The sequence below is a fragment of the Telmatherina bonti genome (genome assembly GCF_933228915.1).
Source record: "Telmatherina bonti genome assembly, chromosome: 20".
Lineage (NCBI taxonomy): Eukaryota > Metazoa > Chordata > Actinopteri > Atheriniformes > Telmatherinidae > Telmatherina > Telmatherina bonti.
Genome location: NC_136618.1, coordinates 13,748,692 through 13,776,658, shown reverse-complemented (window position 1 = coordinate 13,776,658; position 27,967 = coordinate 13,748,692). Strand labels below are relative to the sequence as shown.

Sequence of the window (27,967 nt, the reverse complement as noted above, 5' to 3'; positions counted from 1 at the left end):
AAGTACGCCCCCAATCTGTCAGATAACAAGATTATGTCTTATTTACAGCCATCTTAGTATTTTCTTCCTCCTTTTGACTTTCTAGGCTCTGACTGTTGTTGTATGCAGCCTTTGTTATGTTGATGTGGATGTATGCTTGTGGTCATTGCCTAATTGAAAGAAGAAATTCTTTCTCTGCTTTGGCTTTCTTGCAGACACCTGATAATTTTGGGCCTACAGTGGCTGATATTTGTTCATAATTCCCTCTACATTGACTAAATCTCTTGTTATAGCCAGACAGAGCCCATATCAGGATGCAGTCTCCACCATGCTTCACCATGGGCATGGCATTCTGTTGGTGTAGCAGGTTTTTTCTTTTTCTAAATGTACCTTTTGGAATTGGTCGACCACGGCCTCCTCAGACCCTAACACATTTACACCACATCCTTTTGGAAGACTCTGTTTTGTCTTTCGTTTTTCCTTCTTCTTTTTCTATTGTATGAATACAGCTTTAAGCATTTAAGGTGCAAATTTATATTTCATGTGTTGACTGTTCTAAAATGCCAGGTCAGGTGGTTGAGTAGGCAGCCAGCCCAAACATTTGAACATTTGCACAGTTGCCATAGTCTCTATGCTTTTAACGCTCACTATATTCATATAGGATTAACTGCTTGACCTAACCACCAACAATTCTAGTCTGCTACTACTGAGGTCTTAAAAGGATGTCTGTTCTTTGGTAATATTTACAACCTAATTTTTAAGGCACGATTGCCTTCATATCATTTTATGTTTTTGAACTTCTGATAGAGCCTTATTTCCAAACATTCTTCTGAGTTAAGGTTTGAATATTTTTAAATCGAAGAGATTTCTCCACTTACAGTCCACTGTTATTACCTTCAGCTGTTACTTATATATGACTTTAGTAGACAGCTGAAAAAAAAAAAGCAAAAAACTGTGCCATTGTCTTTGTGTTATCCTTTGGAACGCTTTCACATTTCGCTTTACAGGTTTTAAATAACAGTAATCATCTTGCTTCAGTACAGTGGCTGCTTTAATTGTGATTCAGACTTTTCTGTATGTATTTGTATACCTGACATTCCCACATGCATGATGTGTGCAGGGCAGAAACACAAAATTACCTTTCATTTCATTCATATTCAGCTCCAAGACTGGTAACAGACCAAGGTCAACATCACTCAAGAGGCACCCACTTCTGTTGAGAAGCTATCAGCAGATTTGAAGCATCTGTTGAAAGAAATGTTTGCCGAAATACATTAGCTAAGCATTACAGAGGTTTGCTGACGAGATTTAGTCTAAAGATCTCACAGGGTGAACAAACAATCAGAGAAAACCTGAGTAAACAAGTCCTGATGATTTGTTGTCATTTGCCCTCAAAGGTAAAAGAAAATGTTTGCAAACCCCAGCATCATAAAATCTTTCCCCACAACTCTGCAGTATAGTTAAACACTTTTTCCCCCCATTAGTTAAATTCCGGATAGAAGTCTGTGGCGTCTTCTGTTTAATCTCTTGCAGGAAATGCTTATCTAGACTCCCGGAGGAGAATATGAAAACAGCCCCTGGATGTCTGCATTTCAAACTCCCTGGTGTGCACAGTTAGCCTTATAAATTTCACCATTTTAATTATAAATGCCTATTCCTGGAATATCTATGTGCTATCTTATGTGCTTGGATTTAGTGTGTGTGTGTGTGTGTGTGTGTGTGTGCATGTTTCTGTTTGTGTTATTTGTGCTGTCTGGCACTTTTAAAATCCCAAGGTGACATTTCTTTGAACAGAGTACACGAAAGGCCACGCACTTCCTTGTGTGTGTGCCTGTGTGACGAGGGGTTATCTGAAAAGTCACAGCTGGTTGAGTTCGTCTTTTGTTCTTTGTACACTTCCAGCCAATTAAGAGACAAGACTGACAAACCTGCTCCTCCTCTTTCTTTTCCTCACCTGCCCCTCCTTGTGCCCTCCTTTTCTTTCAGTCCTCCTTTGCCTTTACATCCTCTTTTAACACACGCGGGTGGGATTGACTTTCCTATTTGAAGTGACCTTCCAGGAATGTGAACTTTTTAACAACATCAAGCCCGCCGCTGAAGCAAAGAGGCAAACCTAAAGGATGCTTTTTAACTCAGCCAAGCAGGGATACACTCTTTATACCAGAGGGTATAAATCCAAAAAGGGCGTTTAGTTTTTTCCCCTTTATTTTTATTTTTCTCAGAGTGATGTTGCCTGGAGAAATTCATGAAAGCTAAAAACAGCATATCCTTTAATGAAGCATATTTTTATATGTATTTTGTCCCTCATTGTTGTTTTTTTCAGGGTTCTAACACCACTTAGAGTGTATTGGACAAGCATACATACTCCATATAGTGTCTGTGGAATTAACACGAGAACAGACAGGGGAGTAATTGGAACATATTGCTTGGAGTTGGCGTGTTCACTCACTTGGCTTTTGAAGGCAACTTTAAAAATGGATTACAAAATATGTATAGCAGCAGACATGAGAAGCACAGACAAATGAATAAGCAAAGGGAAGTTTGAAGGCAAAGAGAACAGAGGTTGTGCTTTCATATTTAGTCCATTAAGAATTTTCTAGCAGGTCTGCTTTTACATTGGCAATGAATGCAGGTTTCTCTTTTCTTTCTTCGCTTCCCTCCAGCCTCCTGCAGATATATAGACGACAATCCTAAAGTATTAGTCGGGGGATCTGCATTAGCAGCAGAGCAAAATAAAAAGCTAAAAACAAGATTGATGAAGGTGTAGGGAGGGTGGAAAGAAAGATGTATGAAATGCTGCACTGTGAGACAGAATGTGACAAAGAAACAAGGAAGGTACATTCATAAAGAGGAGAGACAAGGATGACCGATCCTGTTCCTGCCACAATTTTGAAAGTGTTTTCCTTTGCCGTGTATCTACATCTCTGGTTTTAACCAAGGTCAAGGTATTCAGATGAGAATAGATTAAATATGTGCACAGATTTCCGTGTATTTTTTTTGAGGTCTTGGACAGTGATTGTGAGCTTGGTCAAGGAGAGGGAAGGTGTTGTAGTTCAAGGAACTCATTTCCTGAGATGAATATATTCAGTCTCTAAGCAAGCTTGGTCTTATAACCCTCTGATGTTACACTCGCGACTTAATTGGATCAAATGGAAAGAAATTCGAAGTCTGATGAAATCGAGACTTGGAAGAGTTTCTGTTTTTAATCCTTTGCCCTATTTTTCCCCATCTCTAAGCGGAGGGTGATTATGGCCTCATTATTGCAGCTTTTTAATTTTCTCTTTCAGCACATTCAGTGCCGTGAACAATAGCCTCCAGTTTGCATTTAAAAAGTTTTGGCTTGGAAGTGGAAGTAATAATATTTTCTCTCTTAGCTTTTTATTGAACTGTTTGGTTATTGTGCTCTCCGTGTTGTCTTCCTTATTTCCTCTTTCTCCTCGGTCTCCGTCCACAGGCACACAGAGGTTCTGTCTGATCATTCTCAACCAGCCGCTTGATAAAGAATACCTTCACATTCTCTGGAGTAAAGGTAAAGTATCTCACAAATCATAAAGATAGATCGGAAAAGCTCTTTTGTATGATTCAGATCCCATTTGCATCGGTTTGAATGGTGCATTTATTCCCCACTTGTTTGTGTACATTTGTGGTCTCTTGCATGCCTGACTGAGCAAAATCTTTATCTGATGCCATCATGTAGTTTAAAATCCTCCTTCACCACCTTCTACCCACATAATCCCTGTCATATTTATTTCAGTGAATAATTTTCATTCATTCATTCATTTTCCGAACCGCTTATTCCAATTCAGGGTCGCGGGGAAGCTGGAGCCTATCCCAGCCGGCTTTGGGCGACAGGCAGGGTACACCCTGGACAGCTCGCCAGTCCATCGCAGGGCCACACAGAGAGACGAACAACCACTCATGCTTATCAAGAAGTTATTAAGTGTAATAATAAGGAGCATGGGCTCTGGTCGGGGACATTACTCGGCTGTAATTGTTGTTTTTCTTTTGTCCCACTTCCTTTCATTTCTCTTCCCTCCTCTCTATGTGGCTGCATCTGTTGTTCTTGAGGGAAGGGCTTTTCTCTTCAGACACGTAGCAGACAGCAGAGTCCCATTTAGAGGAGGAGAACAAAACACATTTTTAGCTTTTTAGGCACCTCACTCAACGTGAAGACAGTATTCCTCGTTATCCCTAACTGCTGCATCATCCATCATTTCTTAAACACCTGTTGAACAAGTAGAACATCACATTGCAGACGTGATATATCTTAGCTCTTCATTTAAAGACAACCCAATCGCAGCCATATGGTGCTCGTTATAACAGCAAATTGCTAAGAACAAGCTTCAAATGAGTGCTAATTATATAGAGTCTAAAGACTGAGCCGAGATAAGAGCATAAATGATGCCGCAGAGCTGCTCACGATATTACATCAGCACAGGGTTATTCTGAAAGTGTATTTATTTTATTGGTAATGCATACTTTTTTCTTAATAAGGAATTAAAGGTTAAATAAGGATTATCTAAAAATATAAATGGCGTATATAAATGGATGAGTCATGTCTAAAGGGCATTTGCAAGTGTGTGGTGGTGTGTGACTGGCGGCAACTTGTCCTACCTTCACGTCTTCCGACTTACTTGAGCAACAGCCAGCTTCTTTTGCTTGCGGAGTTGTTGGGGATGGTCCAAGTGGTCGCACTGAGTTTATAAAAATGTAATTAAAACAGAGGCATAGCATGCTGTGAAGGCTGTTTTACCAGTTTTTTCCTTTAAGTCTGACTAAAGCAGAAATAAATCTTTGTTCGCAGTTTGTCACATCACAGACTCATCCAAAAGTTAATTATAGAAACTCTCAGACACTGAGGTGCATGTTGCAGCACCACCTTCAGAGAACCCAGGTCAGCTGAAATGTTGAACAAGGAGAAGATCACTACAACCAAAACAAACCCCCAATCCCCAACATTTGGATGCACAAACATATACGCTGCAGGTATGAACTATTCCAGCTGTTAACTAGGTTACTGGCATTGTTAGATGGTGAAACTTACATTCCCACACATACCAGCTGCGAGGATTCAGTAGACATACACAGGCCACGACCAGCGTATGTACGATCATCCCAGCAGGGAAGTGAAACATGAGACTGCAGATGTACAAGCTGAATTACAGGGCGGGGGGTATTTGCATTGATTCTTAACTCTTTATCACTGCAGCTGCATATATTGAATCCACTTACCTTCCTTCAGTTTTCTGAGCCAGTATGCTGCCTTTAAACCTCTATAATGCGCTGCAGGCTGTGCTGATGTGTTACCAGATCTGCAGTGGTACCTGCTCTTCACAGAATGATCCCAGTTTTTCTTCTTGTTATTCTTCCTCTGCATCTAAATGCACAACCATAACAATGTATTTAAAGCTTTTGGATTGTAATTTTATTGTCTTAACGTAGTAATAATAGCACAACATTTAGAATTCCTGATTGTTGGTATGCCTTCAGTTGTTAATTTAAGGTTAACACATGCACCCAGTCCATACTGAATCCACCCTCAGCACTGCCTTTCTGAGATACTGTGTTGCAGATAGGGCTCTGCTGCTGGGAGAAATGCTCTGACCAGTCCAGAATAAGGGCAAATATGAGGTATTTCAGTGGACTGTGCCTATGCACTTACATTTGTATCACTTCCTAAAGGTCTTTTCACTGTTGCACACCTCTGACACAACGATAGCGTACGACTCACAGCTCGGTGAAGGGTGGAAAATATTTCATAAAGGCCATGTGCTTTCCACTTATTTTCAAACATACGGTTGTTGGCAAAGATTGGCTCTACTTTAAAAGGATAGCTGTTCCACCAAAGGGCATTTTGATGATTACTGTCGAAAATAGCTAAAACTGTGACCACTCACTTTCACATCTAGGGAAGGGAATTGAAAACCAGTTCCACTCAGGGACTGGTTCCCTGTTTTCCATTGGAATCATGTAACGCTGACCTCGGTGCCTACAGGTGCTGGCCAGCTCACTGACAGATGTCGGACATGTGCATCTGTTTGTTTCAGGAAGAGGCTACATTGCATTAAGAAACGTGACAGTGGAACAAGCTTTAACATCTGTATTGGAAAGACTAATAATAGTAATAAATCATAGGACCAACTTATATCTTGGTACAGAGGAGTCTCAGCCTAATCACGTCTCAGCTCTGTGATTATTATGTGAGTAGAGTGCTTACTGGAGGTCTACCATGGAGAATTGCAATATAATATTGTTCTTTAAATTCAATCCATTAAATGAATGGTACAACGTCCTTCTTTCTGTCAATAGTGGGGAGTTCAGCGCTCACAAACTAGGAGTTTTTCTCTTACTGGTTTCTGCTGTATTTGTGTGTGGAGGCAATTAGCCCACCTGCAGCCACAGATGTGTATACTGTATGTGGTTGATGGAGCCCTTCGTAGGTTATAGTTGGGCACATTGGTAATAGAATTCATTCAGTGAAATGTTGAAAAGTTCGAATTTCTGCGATTTCTGAGCCATGCAAGATACAAACAGCAGAGGAGAAATAAGACAAAAATGATCAAATTGTTGTTTAAAATCATCAATAAATAATAAATCCGCTCTACGGGAAGACAGGGTGCCACTCTGATATAATTGTAAAGGAAAAACAATTAAGAGAAAGAATTCTAAAGCCACATGGTGAAATTGTACTTTGTTCATTTATTTACATTTTTGTCTAGTGAAAGTTGAAGCATTGCATTAATACATGTCATAATATAGTAGTTGTTTCACACCATTTCCTCATAGAAAATTGTGTCGGGAATTGTTAAAGAACTGGATTAATTGGTAGATGTGATAATGACAATCGGTGGGCATCCCTGTCCACATCAGTTCCCTGCTGGATCCAAATTTGTTGACAAGTTGTTTCTTTGCGGCTGTAATATAAAGATAAAAAGTCTCCTTCTATCAGTGTCATCAGTGTAAAAATCCAATTGAAATGTAGAAAAGCACAAAAGCATGCATGAAAGGGTTTGGTGAAAAGATTAAAAACCAATCAATAGACTGATACTCAGCTCTCCAGACCTTTTAGACTTGTCTAAAATCTATAAAGTGACCAAATTCTTTCCTAGAAATGACCTTACTAACAGAACATTCATAACTTAGATAAGGGACAGAGCTGAGCTGACAAAAAAACCTGTAAACACACTCATTTATTAATCAAATGTAATCAGCATAATTATTCAATCTGGCAAAAAGATTTGCAAACAGAACAACTTTGAAGGTACACTATAATTATAAACCAATCAAGTCCATTTCAGATTGAATTTTAATTAACGGGTCTTTGATATTCTTATCAGCTTAGCAAAAACCCAAGAGGCACCAGAGCTGTTTTTTAATCTCACAGCAGTCATTTGGTTAGATAGACATTGCTGTCTTGGTTTGTTAGACTAGAGGGCCTCTACAAAATGCTAAATGACATTTGACAAAGCAAATGTTCCCATCAGATTTCACACCAAAGGTTGCCTGCTTCCTGCGATAAACAGTCTTTGGGTCTGTTTGAGTCTCCGAGGGGAGAAGAACGTAAATGTAAATGAAACCCACATTAAAAAAAGTTACCCGTAAAGAAAACAGATTAACTATAGGTAAATCTCATCAAAGCCTCTGCATGCATATCCAGAGCATTCCAGTTAATATCCTGCATAGCATAACTTCTCCACACCTTCTTCTGTGGGAAAAAAAAACTAAATATCAAAGAATGATAAACTACATTAACCTTCAACACGCTTTGCAAGCGCTAGACAGCTGCCGGCGCATGGATGCACCGAAATACTGTCCTGATCTTCACCAGTAAAAAGTTCCAAAGAAAACTGTAAATAAATGTAAATGTAAGTTACAAATGTAAAAGTAAAAAAAAATTTTGTGTGTTATGTTTTTTTCAAGAAATATATGCAAAAGACAATTAAAAAGACACTATGAACATATTTTTTCATTCTTTATTTAATCGTGTACAAAATACCAGGCTGTTACGATAAACAAGAAATATATGTGCTTTTGAAACAAGTAGGCATGATTTTTTTCTGTTTGTGAAAAAGAATGTAGTTTTATGAGGAAAAAGTATAATTTTTATATGGAGTATGATGAAGGTTAAAATGTTTTTGTCAATATTTTGATGACCATAAGTTGTATCTAATAAGTTCAAGTGAAGTCAAAAGTGACAGGTACCACTTACCTTTAGAACAATAATGAAAAATGCATTCATCTTGCAGAATGTTTACCTGTAGGAGCCATGAATCAAACAAAACGGAACAATTTTGGAGCCATTATGAGAGTGATGGACTTTGTCAGTGTGATGTAGTTTAATGCTGTCATATAGAACATGGTTATCTGCTCCTTTATAGATGATATTACTAGGGAAAAAAAAAAGCTTCAGAGAGATTTTCAGTGGTTGCGAAAGTGCCACAAGCAGTGCTGCGTCCTGGATCTCAGAAGATGGACGGCTTTCTTAATTAACTTTTGCTCTCAGCACAGATTCTCAAATGATTTAAAGAAGATTTGATAGGCTGATGATTGCGTGTGATGGACAGATCTCAGATGTCTCCGTTTGATGGTAAACATGCTTTTAGCAAGTTTATCATTTCTCAGTTGAAAATATATTTTTTAATAAAGTGTGTGTGATAAGCAGCTGTCAGCGCGCACATGAGCATGTCTTAGTGAGTCATTCTCCAGATGGCTGTTCACCTGGAGGCATCACAGCCAGGTCTCCACCTTTGCAGACGCAGACATCCACAGTCTTATACAAATATACACTCATGACTTTCAGGTCCTCTGATGTGCTGCCCCTGGGCCTCCACTTCTTCACCTGTGGGAGAGGTGAAGCAGCAGGGAGCGCAGGAGCGACTGAGGCTATGAGAGCGCAACACTGATCAAAGGAAAACTCATTTACTGATGTTGGGTGTGATGTTGTTAAGTTGGATCAGGCTGCTTATCTTCCTCATGCACCCTCTCTCTCTTATCTAAGTCATCGCTCACCCACTCATTCACCACTCATTCACCACTCATTCACTCAGAAAGTCACCTATTTACTTACCTTGAGATGCTCCACCTGCTCATCGCGCAACGACATTAACAAGCTTAAAAAAGCAATCTGTGAAACGCACCAATGTTGATTGTAACTGCCTCTGTTCATCTTTTATTGATGCTTGAAAGTCTGCTTTTGTTGAAGTTTCAGAACTTCACGCAGTCAAGTGAAGGCATTGTAAAAAGTCACACCAGCAAGGTGTGTGGGGAGTCCGAGAAGAACAAAAAAAAAGCTGTTTGGGAGTGTTAACATTGAGAAAACCCAAATTCTACCAAGACTGTCAAAGGGAAAAGAGAATGAACCGGTGAAACTGTGCCATTTAGAATAACAAAGAAGGATTGGGTGGCTTTACAGAGCAAGAGTGATGCTAGAGAGACAGAATGAGATGTTTGTGCAAGAGATCGATCACGTTTAAGGAAAGGTGTAGAGATCACGGTGAATCCGGAGAAAGGCTGACAGATGGAGCAGAATAGGTATACAGATAGATGATGGGAGGGCATCAAGTATCATAATGAGGACTATAATCTCTTCACAGCTTTTTGTGACCATTTGCCCTCTCCTGCACTGAGCTAAAGCCCTGACTTGACAGGTATTAATCCCCCCTGAAACCTCATCAATATAGGCCTACCCTGAAATGTATACCCCTCAACAATCTGTCTGTGTGTTTCCACGTCGGTGTGTGTTTTATCTTGTCTACATCAAACTCAGCAGCAACATAAAAACAAGAGTTGCTAAGTCTAAAACAAATAGTGGACATGGCTGATTGTGGAGCTTGAAAGGAAGGATTAGGATGGTCAGTTTACTCACACGGTTGCTCTTGCTGAGTCCTCCTGCTGTACCTGTGCAGCTCATATCATTACAATCAGAAAGCTTCTCGAACTTCTCGCCTGGTGAATGCTTGTTGCTTAGATTTGGTGTCTGTGGATCATTCAACATTGCATTTGAACAATTTGATCTAAGTTTGTCCTTTTATCAGCAGTGGATGGTAGTTGATATTGGTTTTTATTGAAGGAACCGATGTTTGGGCGTTTTAAGCACAAATATTCTGACAAGAAAGAACACATGCAACATGATTAGTGCATGCAGCCCACTTTGAACAGCCAATAATTTATTGTCTCCAGTGGGACAATGACAGTAATTGCGATTTCACTGCCTGTGGATGGAGAGCAGATGGAGAGATATTTCTCAAGTTCAGATTATCCACTTTAGCCATTTAGTGTGATGAAGACTAATTGAATGGTAAGAGATCTAGAAAGACAGATGTCCCCACAAGCGTTTGTGAAACTTTCCCAGAAGATGAAGCAGATGTAATACAAGTATTTCAGAGTAAATGGCTTGTGTCTTTAACAGCAATGTTAGAACCATAACTTCTGACTGCTTGACTTAGCAGTTCAAAGCTGTTCATCCCAGTTGCTCAGTACAAACTTAAGTATACTGTAGTAGGTATTCATTACCACCAGAAAGTTTTTAAACACCTAGCCATTCAAGATTAACGGGTAACCATGATTAAACTATCTGGTTTTGCATATTAACTTGCAATGATCTTCATTGAATTACAGCTTTCTGATGTGGTGGTGCTAAGGTTTAAGTTTTAAGGAAGTTTTATTATTCCCAAAGGGTAATTTGCTGTGCAGCAAGTAGTAAAAATAAAAAAATTAAAAAAAAAAACAATCAACACAGTCACACGTAAGAATAAAAATCTCAGAAGAAAAAACAGGGCTATTTGTTGAGCAGAGCAGGGATAAAAGAATGCCTTTTTCTGTTCAGCCTGCACTTTGGCAGGATGTATCTGCACCCTGATGGAAGCAAGAGAAACTGGCCAGGCAATGTGTGGCACAAATCAGCAATGAATGAACAAGCTTTGCTTCAGGCTGAAGTTGGAAAGAAAGCTGAGAGCTAATATTGAAAAAGCACAGGAACACCAATGCTGGCAAATGAACGTAGCTGCAAATGGACAAGGATGTAAAATAGTCTAATAAAAGCACGGCTCACTAGCTCACTTTGTCCTTATTGCATCATGCCTGGACAATATACCGATGTCACCCCCTCATCCACTCTCTCTTTCTACCTCCCTGCTATTCTATCTCCTGCCATACTCTAAATCTTTTATGAGAAAGAAGATGCACTTGATTTCTTAAAAAATGATGATGGAAAAACACAAAACAAAAATAAATAAATAAAAATTTATTGAAGACTAAACTTTGAATGGGAATTTTGAATAATTCAAATTCAAGTGTTTCGCTTCAGGGTTGAACAGACAGGGTGTATATATTACATGATTGCATTTATTTGTTGACATATTTGCTTATAAATACTTTCATTTATGGATATATGACTTAATCAAAGTCAGTCGGGAATATTAGTATGATTGTTATTGTTTTAATTATCTGTGTGATGCTACATCTTATAGAATTACTAAGTCTTAGATTTAGGGGCGTTCAGTGCTTAAATGGCAACTAAGTCGCAAAGCTGAGAAAATGATTGACAAGCAGGGATATGTTTGAGACCTGTATGACTGAAAGTTATTCCTTTTTTTTTTTTTTTTTTAGTAAAGGCTGAAAGTTATTCCATGTGTCTGTCTGTGTGTGTGTTTATGCAGAAACTTATACACAGATAATGACTGATAACTTCACAGTGTGTCACCAGGCACACAGAAAGTTTTTTTCCCCCCCAGAAGTTGTTGTTTGAAAAGTTTTTTTGTTTTTTGTTTTTTTCCATTTTGCTCTCAGTCTGAGATAATGACTGATTTACATTCTCATCATTCTTTGATGCTAAATACAGACAGCAGGTGGTGGAGGTTATGAGTAAAGGCACTATCTTCAGTATGTCTTATTTACATCTATGCAAATGCATCTTCATTCTCACAGATTGATTTGATGTTGATGGCTGGTAAATTATAAAGGTTACATCCTTCTGTTGAAATAGTCATTCCTCTGCACTGAACGTGCTAATAAAGGTGGAATTCAGGCATCACAGTTACATGCGTCAAGTGAGCTTGTCATTGTGCCACTATGTACAAGTTTGTTGTCACAAGGATACATTTTCTCAGTGTTTTACAAGTGCTAATTAAATAATTAATAATAAAATAATCAAACATTTTTTAAAAATGCATATGCTTAAACGAGTTATATTGTGCATTAGAAACGCTTAGGTTTGGGGAATGGACTCTGCTGGCATAAAGAAAACAAACATTCAAGTGTTATACGTCTCTTTGGGTGCAGACTTTAGTTTGTTTTAAACAAGGTGCAAGTAGAAAACTTCATCTGATTCTTTGAAGTTTTCCCCAATGTGAATTGCAACAGCTCCAAACACAAAAGGGGGGCTTAAAAAGTTGGCTGCCTATTCAGTTTGAATGTATTAGAAGCAGCAGAAGAGCATGCATCTGCAAATAGTTTGCATGCAATTAAGTGGAACATAAATAACATTTCAGGAAATGTAAACAGCAGACTATTGGACTTTTTTATTTTAAACCATTTGTGTTTCAACTAAATTGGACCTCATTCTAGCTTAGTATGTTTTTATCTTGTGATTAAAGCATTTATTAATGCACAAACCATGTGATAGCTGATGTTGGTGTCCAAAGTGCTGGGTTTAACCGCACAACCTTATGCACTTAAGTTTTGTGATCCATTTAGAGAGGAGTCATTGCATCATAATGACTTATTCATCCTATACTCACCTCTGCACCAGTGAAGTCGACTCAATTTGGGAGATGATATCCTTAATAACTGTATCTTATTTTATAGTAAACGTAAGCAGATGTAAAGTGTTCAGCTTATTCTGTCTGATGTACACAGGCTAATGTACTGCATACCTGTCTGTCTTTAGCTCTTTTGAGGGCATGCGCTGATGGAGCTGCCAATCACCTTTACACCCTCACTGCAGGAGATCGTGACTGGTAAGTCAGCCTTGTGTTCACATTTGCATCCGCTAATTATCTGTTTTGAACGAGAAGCTTCTGTTTGTGCAGTTTCCGTGTGATTTAGAGGGCGAGGATTGATTAGTGTTGGCAGTTGATGTATTTGCAGTCTCATAGGCTATTTAGCACCTACAAACATCGCATTTAGTTGTATGTTGTGTTTGTGAGTGCTCCAGGAGAAAAGATGAGCCTTGCTTATGTCTGCAAGCTGTTTGTGTTTCTGATAAAAATAACATAGGTCTCCAAACCGCAGCAACATTTTTATTTTTATGTTTTTGTGGCTAATGGACGACTGCTGTCATGACAGATGGATCTGGGGATCATTCGGTCCCTGAAGTGTCAGCACTTTCACATTAACACCCAGGGTGCTGTGCACATCAGTGTGCATTTCACCAGGGTGTGAATGGGATGTTATGGGTGTCTGTGTGCATGTTCGTGCTACTCTGTCAATGTAACAACTATTTGAAGCTGTAGTCATCAGAGGTGAGGACAATTTTGCAAAGTGACATCATTTGAGCCCACTAACTTTTGTACCATAAAAAAAAAAAAATTACTTTTCTTGACAGTTAGACAAAAGTTAAAAGTTTTAATTATTAACTTTGTCTAAGATTTTCCTACAAAACTATAAAATTTGATCAATTTTATTTCAGCAGTAGCTATATTATATGTCAGAGAAAAAGTTGCTCTTAGCCAAGAAAATAGTGGCATCCAAGATTTGCTGTGAAAATGATTGTATTCTATCCACAGAAAAAAAGGAGAAAATGATAATTACAACAAATGCTGTTAGTTAGGTATTACAGCAATTTGTTTTGAATGCACATAATCAAAGTTGATCACTTTCATAAACAGTAGGAGGTGGAAAATTGCAGGCTTTGGGATGACAGCAGTGGAATTTATTATCGATTACAGCAATCACTGCTTAACCAACAGCAATCATTTTCAATTATGACATTAAGATACTGAAGCGGTGTGTTTTATTAACATGGATGAGCTTCTTTTCATTGCATTTTTTAAACAGAAAAAAGTTGGGTCTTTCTTTTAGATGCACAATGCAACTGTGAGCTTTACCCCTGGTGGCAGAGGCATCTGGTATGTGTGACATAGCAGATTCATCCTCTGACCCCATTCCTGCTCTGTCAGCAGCCTGCACAGTGGAGCTGACAGCACAGCACTCCTTTTAGACTGACTGCTGCCAAAACTAGCAGCAGCTGTACTGAAAAGTTATATATTACACATGCAGGGTTGGGGGTAAAGAAGTGGGGGAAAAGAAAAGAGAGGGCATGTCTATGGGAGGAGATATGTAAATTAATCAACAAGTTAAGATGTATTTAACCCAGCATTACCATACTAATGGCCTACAGAGAGGGAGAGGAGAGGAGGAAGGCAGTGATGCCAGTAATCAATCAAAGCTGAGTTTTATGAGATCTTAAAAAAACAGTGGATGCAGACAAGGGCTGCAACCTCCACTGTATCTTGCATTAAAGAAGAACTGTATGGGAGAAATGCGCAAGAGGAGAAAAGCTGCATAAGAAAATAGCTAAAAACAGGCAGATGGCTTGGGAAATATTCTTCAAATCAATGTAAAGATGTAACAGAAACATGGGCAAACTTGTACTAAATTTGTGTTTGGATATATTTGTGCTATTTGGATTTAGAAATACAATTTAGTGCTTGGGGCTGCTCTGACTCATCTGAATCTAAGCAGTTCTTCCCACAGATTAAGTTGAACTCACATAATAACATTATTAGTTGTACATTTTTCTGCCTGACTGTAAAATGTGTAACTTCAATTCAAGATGGATTTGACCCACCTGTGACTAATACTTCTTAAGCTGTTAAGTATGTTATTAAACATTTTTTGCTAAAACTATATTAGTTGTATAAAACTACTGATAGTGGCATTTCATTAACATTTTTACAAAGTTTCATGTCACTACAAAAGTTCCATCACCAAGCTTTAAATCACATCTGCTGCTTTGACACATTTGCTCTCTGTAAGACTCATAACACATATAATAATGATAAATCAAACTGATTGCATACATTTATCTAGTACAGCAGTGCCTTAAACATGCATTCTGTCTAATAAGAGCAAGGGGGAAGTCCTGCCATTTCATCCATTATGTGAATTTGTAATATTCTTTCGGGAATTACTTTTGGCTTGATAGACATTAATTTAATATCATCTTCATAAAGAATATATTAATATGCTACTGTGATTGTGTCAGGGTTTAAGTAAGATATGCTTTTCTATAGGGTTACATTATGACTCAGAAAATCCTATCCAACACCGTACGTCATTTTTTACAAGTATCAGTGAGATCCACATTTTCTCAAAAACTCAAGGTTTCAGACGAGCCTGATGATGACTGTCCAAATGCTGAACTAGACCAATTGGTGATGTTAGGATTACATCCATAAAGCAGTCAATGCTGAAAAATTGGGAAATAAAGCTGTTATGTTACCAAAACTTTTCAGTTTCCGTAACATTGATGGAAAACCCTGTTTCTCACCATAAGTTGTCAGATGTTACCCAACTGTCACTTCAAACTGGCAGATTTAGGTGTTAACAAAACAATGCAAAACAAGATTATTCAATTAAAATAATAACATATTGTCCTTTTTTTTTTTTTTCTTTCAAATTTTCAAAACAGCATCAGAGAGGAAGCTAACTAACCCATTCATGTAGCTAAGCTAATAGCAAATGTATGTTCATTAGTCACACAACTGGTGATGAGAAGAATTAACACTGTTGCATCTTTCAGGACAATTTTCTCCTCATTGCAAATAAAGATATAACTCTAAGAACATATGGAAAGAATCTCATCATGATTGGGTTACAAGCCCACTTTTTTCCCTCAGATATGTGTATTAATATCTAATAACTATATGTAGGATTCCTTTGGAATAAAAAGTTATTTCCAATTATTTTAAGGTACTGAATTAAAAAAAATTCTGTGGGTTTACCATCTGCGGGAGGAGCCATAGGGGTTGGGTGCAGTGTGAGCTGGGCGGCAGCAAAGAGCGGGGACCCTGGCAGTCCGATCCCCGGCTGCAGAAGCTGGCTCTAGGGACATGGAACATCATCCCTCTGGTGGGGAAGGAGCCTGAGCTTGTGCGTGAGGTGCAGCGGTTCCGACTAGATATAGTTGGACTCACCTTGATGCATGGCTTGGACTCTGGAACCAGTACCCTTGAGAGGGGCTGGACTTTCTTCCACTCTGGAGTTGCTGATGGTGAGAGGCGCTGAGCAGGTGTGGGCATTCTCATCAGCCCCAAGCTTGGTGCTTGCACGTTGGGGTTTGCCCCGGTGGACAAAAGGGTAGTTTCCCTCCGCCTTCGGGTGGGGGGGAGAGGATCTGACTGTTGTTTGTGTTTATGCACCGAACAGCAGTTCAGAGTACCCACCCTATCTGGAATCCTTGGAGGGAGTGTTGGAGGGTGCTCCTTCTGGGGACTCCATTATTCTGCTGGGTGACTTCAATGCTCACGTGGGCAACGACAGTGAGACCTGGAGAGGAGTGATTGGGAGGCTTGGTCGTCCGTCCGTCCCCCCCCCCCCCCCCCCGAACCCTAATGGTGTTTTGTTATTGGACTTCTGTGCTCGTCATGGATTGTCCATAACGAACACCATGTTCCAACATAAGAGTGTCCATATGTACACCTGGCATCAGGATTCCCTGGACCCCAGTTCGATGATCAATTTTGTAGTCACATCGTTGGACCTGAGGCCACATGCCTTGGACACATGGGTGAAGAGGGGGGGGCGGAGCTGTCAACTGATCACTCCCTGGTGGTGAGTTGGCTCAGATGGTGGGGGAGGAAGCCGGTCAGATCTGGCAGGACCAAACGCGTTGTGAGGATCTGCTGGGAACGTCTGGCTGAGTCCCCCGTCAGAGCGAGCTTCAACTCCCACCTTCAGCAGAGCTTCAAACATGTCCCGAGTGAGGTGGGGGACATTGAGTCTGAAAGGCCTGTGTTCCGTGCCTCTATTGTTGAAGTGGCCAGCGGGAGCTGTGGCTGTAAGGTTGTTGGTGACTGTCATGGCGGTAATCCCAGGACTTGTTAGTTGACACCAGCAGAGAGGGATGCCATCAAGCTGAAGAAGGAGTCCTATTGGGCCTTCTTGGCCTGCGGGACTCTGGAGGCAGCTGATGGGTACCGACAGGCTAAGCGGCATGCGGCTTTAGCTGTCACCAAGGCAAAAACTCAGGCATGGGAGGAGTTCGGCGAGGCCATGGAGAAAGACTTCTGGACAGTTTCGAGGCGATTCTAGTCCACCATCCTGCGGCTCAGGAGGGGGAAGTGTTGCTCCGTCAACAGTGTGTACAGTGTAGATGGGGAGCTGCTGACGTCAACTCGGGACGTTGTGGGTCGGTGGAGGGAATACTTCGAAGACCTCCTCAATCCTACCAACATGTCTTCCGATGAGGAAGCAGAGCTGGGGGACTCAGGGGTGGACTCTCCTTTCTCTGGGGCTGAAGTCGCTGAGGTGGTCAAAAAGCTCCTTGGCGGCAAGGCCCCTGGGGTGGATGAGATCCACCCGGAGTTCCCTAAGGCTCTGGATGCTGTGGGGCTGTCCTGGCTGACACGCCTCTGCAGCATCGCGTGGACATCAGGAACAGTGCTGCTGGACTGGCAGACTGAGGTGGTGGTCCCCCTTATAAAGAAGGGGGACAGGAGGGTGTGTTCCAATTACAGGGGAATCACACTCCTCAGCCTCCCTGGTAAGGTCTATTCAGGGGTCCTGGAGAGGAGGGTCCCCCGGATAGTCAAATCTCGGATTGAGGAGGAGCAGTGTGGTTTTTGTTCTGGTGGCGGAACAGTGGACCAGCTCTATACCCTCTTTGAGGTCCTGGAGAAGGCGTGGGAGTTTGCCCAACCAGTCTACATGTGCTTCGTGGACCTGGAGAAGGCGTTAGACCGTGTCCCCCGGGGCTCCTGTGGGGGGTACTCCGGAATTATGGGGTACCGAACCCTCTTGTATGAGCTGTCCGGTCCCTGTATGACAGGTGACAGAGCTTGGTCCGCATTGCCGGTAGTAAGTCGGATTCGTTTCCGGTGAGGGTTGGACTCCGCCAAGGCTGCCCTTTATCACTGATTCTGTTCATAACTTATATGGACAGAATTTCTAGGCGCAGCCGAGGTGTTGAGGGGATCCGACTTGGTGGCCTCAGGATTGGGTCCCTGCTTTTTCCAGATGACGTGGTCCTGTTGGCTTCATCTGGTCATTATCTTCAGCTCTTACTTGAGCCATTCATGGCCGAGTGTGAAGCGGCTGGGATGAGAATCAGCACCTCCAAATCTGAGACCATGGTCCTCAGCCAGAATAGGGTGGATTGCCCTCTCCGGGTTGGGAGTGAGGTCCTGCCTCAAGTGGAAGAGTTTAAATATCTCGGGGTCTTGTTCACAGGTGAAGGAAGGATGGAGCGCTAGATCGACGGCGCAGCGTCTGCAGTAATGCGGACTCTGCACCGGGCTGTCGTGGTGAAGAAGGAGCTGAGCCAGAAGGCGAAGCTCTCGATTTACCAGTCGATCTACGTTTCTATCCTCACCTATGGTCATGAGCTGTGGGTCGTGACAGAAAGAACGAGATCTCGTATACAGGCGGCTGAAATGAGTTTCCTCTGCAGGGTAGCCGGGCTCTCCCTTAGAGATAGGTTGAGGAGCTCGGTCATCCGGGAGGGGCTCAGAGTAGAGCCGCTGCTCCTTCGCATCGAGAGGAACCAGTTGAGGTGGCTCGGGCATCTGGTCAGGATGCCTCCTGGACACCTCACTGGTGAGGTGTTCAGGGCACGTCCCTCTGGGAGGAGACCCCGGGGAAGACCCAGGACACGTTGGGGGGATTATATCTCGGCTGGCCTGGGAACACCTCGGGATGCAGAGTTGGCAAATGTGGCTGGGGAGAGGGAAGTCTGGGCTTCCCTGCTTAGGCTGCTGCCCCTGCGACCCGATCCCGGATAAGCAGCATGAAGATGAATTAAAGAAAAACTAAATTAACATAACTGCATACACAGAGCAGAGCATCCTTTACTTTTGAGTTCAAATATAGAAACAAATGTTAATCAGTGACAACTTGCATGGAAAATAATCATCGTTATGTTTTATTTATTGCTATTTCTGTGCAGAAGCAGAAAAGACATAAACCAACCCTGGCTTTGGAGTTGCTTTTTTTTTTTTTTTTAAACTAATTACAGCCACTGTAATTGGGTCATTAGCTGTTGCTGAGTCTTACAAAATTCAGTTTCGAGTTTTAAAGAACAAATAAAAATATGTGCTTATTTTTAACATTTGTCAATTAAAAATGGAGGTTTGTCAGATTTCTCACAGATGTATCCTTCTGCATATTTTATCAGAAGGGAGACTGTGTCCAAGAAGGCATTTTTATGGTCAAACTGTTTACAACTGTTTACAGCAATAACAACTTTTTCAGTCTTTAATAATGCCAGGCTTTTTAGAAGAAGTAATGGCATTAGTAAAAGAAGTGCAGACAGACAAGAGTGTATTTGTTTGCGTGTTTTTCTTGCAACTCTGTACATCCATAAAAAAATAATTAAGATTGAAAAAGAAGTTCTGCCAGCCACCTCCAAAGTCTCTGGCGCTGTCACCAGAACAGAGTGGGTGGACGGCTTCACACAGTTAAAAGAAAGGTGCCACATAATTTTCTGTCAAAACAGCCTTAATGGCAGACATTAAGGATGTAGAGTGGAGCCGGTGCTTCAGGTTAAGGCTTTCTGCCTTTCACCATGAGCCAAGTGACAGTGATTCCACTTCACTGTGTGGCATGTTAGAAGAAATGCGGTGCTGTGTTTTTTTGATCCAGATGAAGCCTGTATCTCTGACTTTTTTAATTTATTTATTTAAATGGCCTCTTTTACTTTATATAAGAAAAACACTTACTCATATTATGCAGTAGTTATTATGTGTTACCTGTGTTTCTGTTGACAGGTATGTATTCTTTATGTCTTTACTGTCTTTAAACCTAAATATATTCCAAATATTTATTTTCTTTGATGATATATTCAACTGACATTAAAGCCCGACTGCACTCTGCTCAATAGTTGCTTCTACTGAGTCACTTATTTGTTAAAGGCTGTTTTTTTTTTCTTTCACATGAATTATGCTGAAGTTACATAACTGAACCCATTAGCGTGGCAGATACACATTTTTTTCCTCTGTATATATTCTAGGGGTGGGCGATATATTGAGTATACTTGATGTATCTGGAGAAGTTCTTCATGTTATAAAATGGCTGTATCGCAAACGTCGAGTGCAAACTGTTACAGCAGCGTTTTAAGCATCTACATGTAATTTACTTCATAGTTTAGCTCCTCAAACACATAAGAAAACTCCTCCCCCTGCTTCTTCTTCTCCAACTATTCCCTGCAGGAGAGGAAGTATTTTCTACCCCTGGTGCATTTAAATACTCAAATTTTTTTTTTAATCTGTTTTTTAGGGGGACGCTGCAACATCTCTGTCAGCTGGTGGGAGTGTAGCTCACCTGCATGTACGTGTAGTACATGTACATAGTACATAGTAATAACATGTCATAATTCCAGAGGAAAGGTAACTTTAAATGACTTCTGTTGTGACCTGGTGCAAAGTAAAAATAAACTAAATAATAATAATAATAATATTAGACTCTAAAATAATGAAATAAGAAATACAAAAGTTATGACTTTAAAAAATCAATTAGTTTTGGTGTAGACAGAGGGTGCTGATGAGGAGCTGGGGGCCCTAATTTATTGTTGAGGGAGCCTCTAGTTTTTGTGAAAATCTGACTAGGGTAGGTCCTTGATTCAAAGTAAAAAGTTTGCTAAATTTAATGTCTTGCTGATTTGTTTTATCTAAAATGAGTTTACCTAAACCCTACTGATGTCTTATTTATTTATGATAATGCTTAATTAAACATTTCAACATTGTTATAAAGGTCATTTTAAAACATGAATATGGCAGCACGGTGGTGCTGGGGGGAGGTTTGAACAGCGGAGTTTGTGTTTTTGTATAGAGTTTGCATGTCCTTCCCGTGTATACACAGGTTCTCTCCTCCCACACGCGTGTTAGGTTGATTGCTATGAGAAATTGATCACTTATCACATGTAAGTCGCTTTGGATAAAAGCTTCTGCCAAATGACTGGAGAGAAATAACTGTAGAGAACCAAGATATATCACAGGATATATCGGGAGATAGCCAAAAAATCCTGTGAGATTTGTTTTAAGCAGATTGCTCAGCACTACTTTCAGTTGAGTTTGACTTTTCTTTTTTCTTTTTTTTAAAGTAGCACTATTCTGAAACCTTAACCTTCTCAGGAAACACTACAAGAAAATTATTGGTCTTTACTGCACATTTAACAGTGGAACCTGGATTTTACAGGCAGGCAATGAAGAGACGCTAAACTTGAATAGATACGACCTCCTTGTCTAATTCTCATCAGAATCTTCAGTGCAGAATTAAAAGCTTGTTTTCATGTTTCCATGCTGTGCTTTGGTTTTAAGGAGGGAGTGCAATAAGAATTGACAATAGTCCAATCTTTAAGTTAAAAAAAATGCTTGCACTAGTTTTCTACATCGCTCTGAGATGTACTTAGCAACTTAGCAATATCCATCCACTGCTTAGTCCCATCAAAGGTCGCGGGGAGCTGGAGCCTATCCCAGCAATCATTAGCTGGGAGGCAGGGTACATACTGGACAGGATGCCAGTCCATCACAGACTTAGCAATATTACTAAGGTAACAGAAGGTGATCCTGAAAAACATGTATTCGACACAGGACAGATCCTGGTCGAAAATGACAGTAACTTGACATCAGATGGTTGAGCCTCACCAGGTGAAATGCTGGAGCACTCGTTCACGGCTCAGAGATTGTTATTCAAGTTCAAGTGTGAATTTATTATCATTGCTGATAATTATTATTCTACACCTCTTCCCTGTCCATATGGTGCATAAGTAGGCATGCATTTTATTCATTTAAGGACAATAGCAGATGTTTTCAACCAGGTTGTGATTAAATCTAAAAAGAAAGACAAGAACAGATTAACAATGATAATTGACATTTTGAGCAGGACCAGAGCGACAATCAGCAATGGATAATCTCTACCTTCATACAGGGAATGCTGCCAAACCCGAGGAAAATGTACTTTCATTCGCTCTTCTCTTTGCTTTTCTTTTTTTTACCCATCCTTTTAATGTGAGCCGACACCCTCTAGCCCTCGTATAAATCCATCTCAGTAACTTCCCTGTTTCAAATGAAAATTATAGTTTGTCTAATTTGTGCATCTAATCAAATCCTCTGAGAAGATAAGAAGGATGAGCAGGGATGGGAACGTTGCTGAACGTGGGAAGGGATAATTGTGTACGAGCAGAGTTTATAACATTTGCAGCCTTGTGTGTGTGTGCAGTTTGAGGCAGATGCCGATAGAGCTAATGTGATTGTGTCGGTGTTTGACTGAGCGTGAGGATATGCGGAGGAGACTTTCAGAGCATAGTTGTGTCAGCATATTATTGTATATGTACCCTGGTTTGGAGGAGATAATGCTGTCACACTCAGCAAATTAAGTTGTCAACACCAAGACTTCTTATTTTATAAGACCTAGAGGTAAAGATAAATCTGTGACAGCCTTTCTATATTATTTGTCATTCGACCGATATCGCAGACATTCCCATTTTTTTTCTTTTTTCACGTGAACCTGATCAGCAGACACCTGTATATGTGTGTGTTGTGGTGGCTGGTGTTTTAAAAAGACTATGATGCATTCAGATGTGTTCATTGAAGATTTATTCGAATGATAATGTGGTGAATGTAGTATCTTTTTGCTTTTTCTTCATGATGATTGCACATTTAAGCTTGATAAGGTGAAAATTCACAGTCATCGAACTCAGCCGGTTTATATCTCTGCCTCTCTTCACATGCTCCTCTGCTGCTTTGCAAATGGAGTTTATTTTGTATTGTTATTAAAAAATTTCTGGCTTTATTGCTGTGTTTTGAAAATGGGCACATTTAGCTAAGTTGATGAGCAAGGGGAACTGGGGTTTGCCATTTAAAATGTGGGCATTACTCTTCCAGTATTATATAACACACTATGCTAGTTTTGTTAAGGTTACTGTAGTGAAATGTAGCAATTGTGGATAATTAAAATTCCAATTATTTCTCTTTTCCCTCATCCACCTTAAATCTCACTAGTACAGCTAGTAGCCCTAAGAGTAATACAGAGACTTAATAAACTTGGTGCACTTGGCTGTCGGAGGTGTGTGGAATATTGATGGTATCTGCTTATTAGAGGCCTACAAGCTTCAAGCTGATTAATTGGGGGATTAGACACTGTTGGATCACACATTCACACACAATCATGCAGTCTATCATGTGAAAGGGGAGGGTGTCTTTTTGTGGGATCCTGATTGTATTTCAGTCAGTATAAAGATATGCGTGTTAAAGTCACTAGAACATCAGCATGCATGTGAGCTAACAGTCATTAGACCTGAGATTTTAATAATTACAATCTTTATTGCAGAGGGATAATTAGAGGTCTGTTTAATACTGATTGGTTGTTTTTCATGCCTGCTTTTGTAGTGCCACTTATTACGGAACAAGGCACTTACACAGACCACACACTAATTCAACCCACTTTTACAATCTAACAGTTTACCTTTATACAACAGAAGTGCATACACCTCTGTGCAACATAAGTGTTAAAAGAATCATCTTTTAAATTTTCATCTTCAGTTAATTTTACATAGCTTAACCCATAACAACCCAGTGTGACTTAAATGATACATACAGTTTCTGAGATATTTGGCATCACTTTATGGTACAAGCTTTACTCAAAATCCTGTGGAACACAATAAGATTGTTGTCTTCTTCCCCTTAATGGGACACCAAAGAGCAGAAGATTACACCACTAAAGTTTTGACTCAGTAATAAACATGGTCATATAATAGTAAATATCTCTAAAAGGATTAGTTTTTTTTTTTTATTATACATTTTGTTAAAGGGACAAATAAATACTTCAACGAATCGGACTTGGTCATTTTTACATGGGCTGGATCTTTATGGGTTAGTTATTCTGTCATAGATTGGTTCCAATAGATATGTGATTGGATTGGACTCACATTATAGGCTACATCTATTTTGTCTTTTTCCAAGATGTTGGATTGTTTGCAACACACAAAGATCAGGACTAGTTAGTGTGGGTACAAGCTACTGTAGTCGGGTTTTCTGTCCTTATTCCATTTGGTGCATATTCATGTAGGGAGAAAAAACTCTGATTATCTGTAAAGAAAATGTGACCTCCAATGGTAACCTGTAAAGAATAAAAATAAAGTCCTTAAAGATTAATGCATTTATTCCTCGCATGATCATTCTCAAACCTAAACCAAGTTATTTTACAGCCTAAACCCAACCAGTAAATAACTGCTTATATTGCACTTGTTTAATTTTATAGTTAGATGTAACCATGAAAAATCAGTTTTGGTTGAAATCAGAGCTGTTTTCCAATGCAAAAGTAAAGTTATAACTGTATAATTTAATTTATGAATGATGTGTGCTCCATTGTGGAAAAACTGATAAGTATTCCCTCTTGTCTATTGTAGGGAAAGTACTTTACAGGATGGCATTATGAGTTGTACTTTGAAGATATGAACAAAAGACAGATGTGACTGTTGTTGTTGGATACTTTCTCAGGTTTTAAATGTGATAAAAGTCAGAAAAAGTGCCTCCAGTTCACTGTACGGCTACAATTATCAGTCAGTCATTTTCTTAACTGCTCATTACAGACCCAACACAAAGACAAACAACACTCACACTCACTGCTAGGGACAATTTAGAGAAACCTATTAACCTAACATGCATGTCCTTGGACGATGGGAGGAAGCCGGAGTACCCAGAGAGAACCCACGCATACACAGGGAGAACATGCAAACTCCACATGGAAGAATCGAACTAGCAACCTTCTTGCTGTGAGGCCACAGTGCTAAGCCCTGCACCTGACTACAATTGGAAAGCTTCCTATTGGCTGAAGTACATCAAGCAACTATCAGTCCATTGAAGACTAAGTTTTGTGCCAATATAATTAAACACAACACTTAAATTAGCATTTTTGTGACAAAAACAAAATGATTTGATTCGCGTTGTCTTTCAATCCATCTGAGGAATCACAGAAACTCAGATAATCTTTCTCCCAAGTCTGACATCTGATCTGACTTAGTCGTCTCATTTGCATCCACAATACCCCAAACAAAATGGACTTTCCAAGCAAACAGACTAGGATTCAAGTTGGAAAGGCTGGTATGAAAGTGTTTACTTTGGTTAGTATATATTCTGCTTGTTCATGAGATGGAATGTTTAATTTGTCAACATATAAATGTCGCTGTTATTGATATATTTTGGAGATGTAGTCTTTGAGTAGGTTAAATGCTACAACTCAGTGGCTCCTCACTTATCTCGGATCTTGTTTATCTGGATAAGTGAATAAAAAGAGGTCATTCAGGCTTGGTTAAGTTTGTGCAACTACAACATTGTGGTTAAATAGTGAAATAACAGTAGTCACAGTTTTGACGTTATTCTGTTCACCCCACCTGTCCTTACTAAGAAATGTTGTGGCACGGCCACATATGGAGCCCTCCTCATTATGCTAACTTATTCTTCCTTGTGTCCTCTCTCTTCCCCCATTATCTGGAAATCTTTTCTCCGCCGCCATGGAGAGTATTTAGATACTTGAAATGCACCTCCAGTGGACGAAAATACGGCAGCGTGTTGAGGAGCTAATAGGGTTTAAAGGCAGCCATAGCCAGCCATCCTCACCGAGAAAAGGAAGAAAAAGATGCCAGTGAGAGAAAGGAGACTTGTTAGCATAATCAAAAGCATTAATTCGTCATTATTTGCATGACCGCACAAGACTGCATTTGGACAAAGGACCAAATATGTTGCATTTTCTCAATTGTCTCTGTTGCCAGTTCACATCAGCTCATATGAGTCAGAAAGCTAAACTTGTCAAAGTGTTTTGCTTGAGGTTGTTTATGTGCATAAGCTGTAATGATGTTATCCAAAATCTTTCCTCCAGCTATTCATTGTCTTCTCTGCTCTCTGATTAGGAGAGGAGAGGGATGAGAGACGTAATCAGAGCTGCATCTCTTCAAGTGCTTGGAAAGTAGAAAAAAAATGGAGGAGGGTTTTAAAATGTTAAAAAAAAAAAAAAAAAGCAGCAAAAAATTTGGTTTAGCTTAAGCGAATGAAAACAATGCTAGTAATAAAAATTAAGAAAGTATAAGAGCTTATAGGAAATGAATCTTTCATTGTGTCTTAATGATGCTGCAAGATAAAAAGAAAAGACGGCGCTTTAAGGGATGAAGAGAGTGAAGGAGAAAGTGTAGGGGAGGGGGTGCGAGGAAGAGTGTGGAAAATGCCAGGAAGCAAGAGTATGAAGAGAGAAAGAGAGGAGCAGTCTGATAGACAAACGCATACACACTTACATGCACACGCACACACTGGCAAAGGTCACACCGCCATCCCCGCCACCGGTGCACAGACAAACTGGTAGTAAAATGCTCTATTTCCCATCCAAATTAAAGTGTCAGTTAATATTAATGTTGAAGTGAAGACTGTCAGACACACAACAAGCAGACACACAAACACATTCACAAAACAGCATTTACGCCCGTACACACAGACACAAACGCAGAATTTAGAATCACGCTCAGTCAATTACTCTGAGCCGAGTGTGCTATGCATGCAGGTCACAAAGATGTGTGTTTCTAGGCGCGTGTGTGCTGATCAAGCCCTGAGACGCATCTTGTCCCATTTGTCACATGAAGGTTATATCTGAATGGAGATGCAATTGTGGTGTCCTGTTTTATAAAAGAAAGAGGGCAAATTATACCAGTGGGTGTGTGTAGCTGTGTATTATACAAATCTATGTGATCACACTTTCATTTTGAATATATGTCACGTTTTTGTGTTTCTTCCGCTTAGGTGTAGTTGCTTATTTGTCTGTAATCATGCTTGTGGTGTGTATATATGTATGTGTTTGCACATGCATGCAGCAGGAGATTACATACAACTCCAGTTCTGTTTGTTTGGTGTATCTTGTTGGTGTAAATGGGAAGACACAGGAGGGGAGAAGAGAGAATAAGCCTTATGTATCTCTTTCCTCAACCGACCGGAACATAGCCCTTGCGGCTTTCTGGGGAGCACACACAAATAAACGTACACAAACACAAATACCCAGCCAACCATAAAATCGTAATGTCAGACCTGTTAATGCCTCCAGATAGCAGCAACTGTATCCCTGCATGGTCTCATCCCTTACACACAAACACACAGGAAATGAATAAACAGAGACTTATCGGCTTCTTTTGACAGAATGTTCTATTCAGTAGTCACTGGTAGATTTTTTTTTCTTTTCTTTTTAGTAATATATGCAAAAGATATTAATTCCCACACCTTGGGATATTAAGTTGCCTCAAAACACAGTGGTATTTAGCTGAATGAAATACACAGGAAGATTTATTTCAGAATGCAAAGCCTGAATGCTCTAAAACTCCCAAACCTTCTGTGTGGTTTAATTTACAGCTTTGAAAGTCTTAATTACATATAATGATGCTGTGTTTCTTTCCTGTATATAAAGTTAGCTGCTATTAGTTTATTTTTGTGATCAATGGGCCTGTTGTCAGTGAGAAAGTTATTTATGAGTCAACCGTCATGGGAGAGTTAGGGGAATTAGATGCAACACTTCTGTGCAAGTTGATTTTACAAACATTTGTTCACATCCTGAAATGGTAGCTTCTGAACCTTATTCTGTCTTGTATTTTGGCAATATTGATATTTTAAAAGTGTCCAAATGCAGTCACTTCCAATTTGCAGTGGATGTTTGCTCATCATGTTTTTAACAGATGTTTGAAGTGGTTGGGATGATTGTGCTGATCAGTATTTTGTAATGTTGTATTCAAAGAAAATACCAGTGAACTTGCATCTAGTTGCTTTAGTCTGCATACACATATATATATATATATATATATATA

General features: G+C 39.9%; 1 protein-coding gene across 1 annotated transcript in view; it reads left to right on the top strand.

Annotated features, from left to right (window-relative positions):
• tpk1 (thiamin pyrophosphokinase 1) overlaps positions 1 to 27,967 on the top strand; it is an 83,257-nt gene that overhangs the window by 6,059 nt on the left and 49,231 nt on the right. Inside the window, exons 2-3 of the mRNA XM_079259457.1 lie at positions 3,434 to 3,508; positions 12,866 to 12,935. Coding sequence (XP_079115583.1) covers positions 3,434 to 3,508; positions 12,866 to 12,935 — 145 coding nt within the window. The remainder of the gene's footprint in view (positions 1 to 3,433; positions 3,509 to 12,865; positions 12,936 to 27,967) is intronic.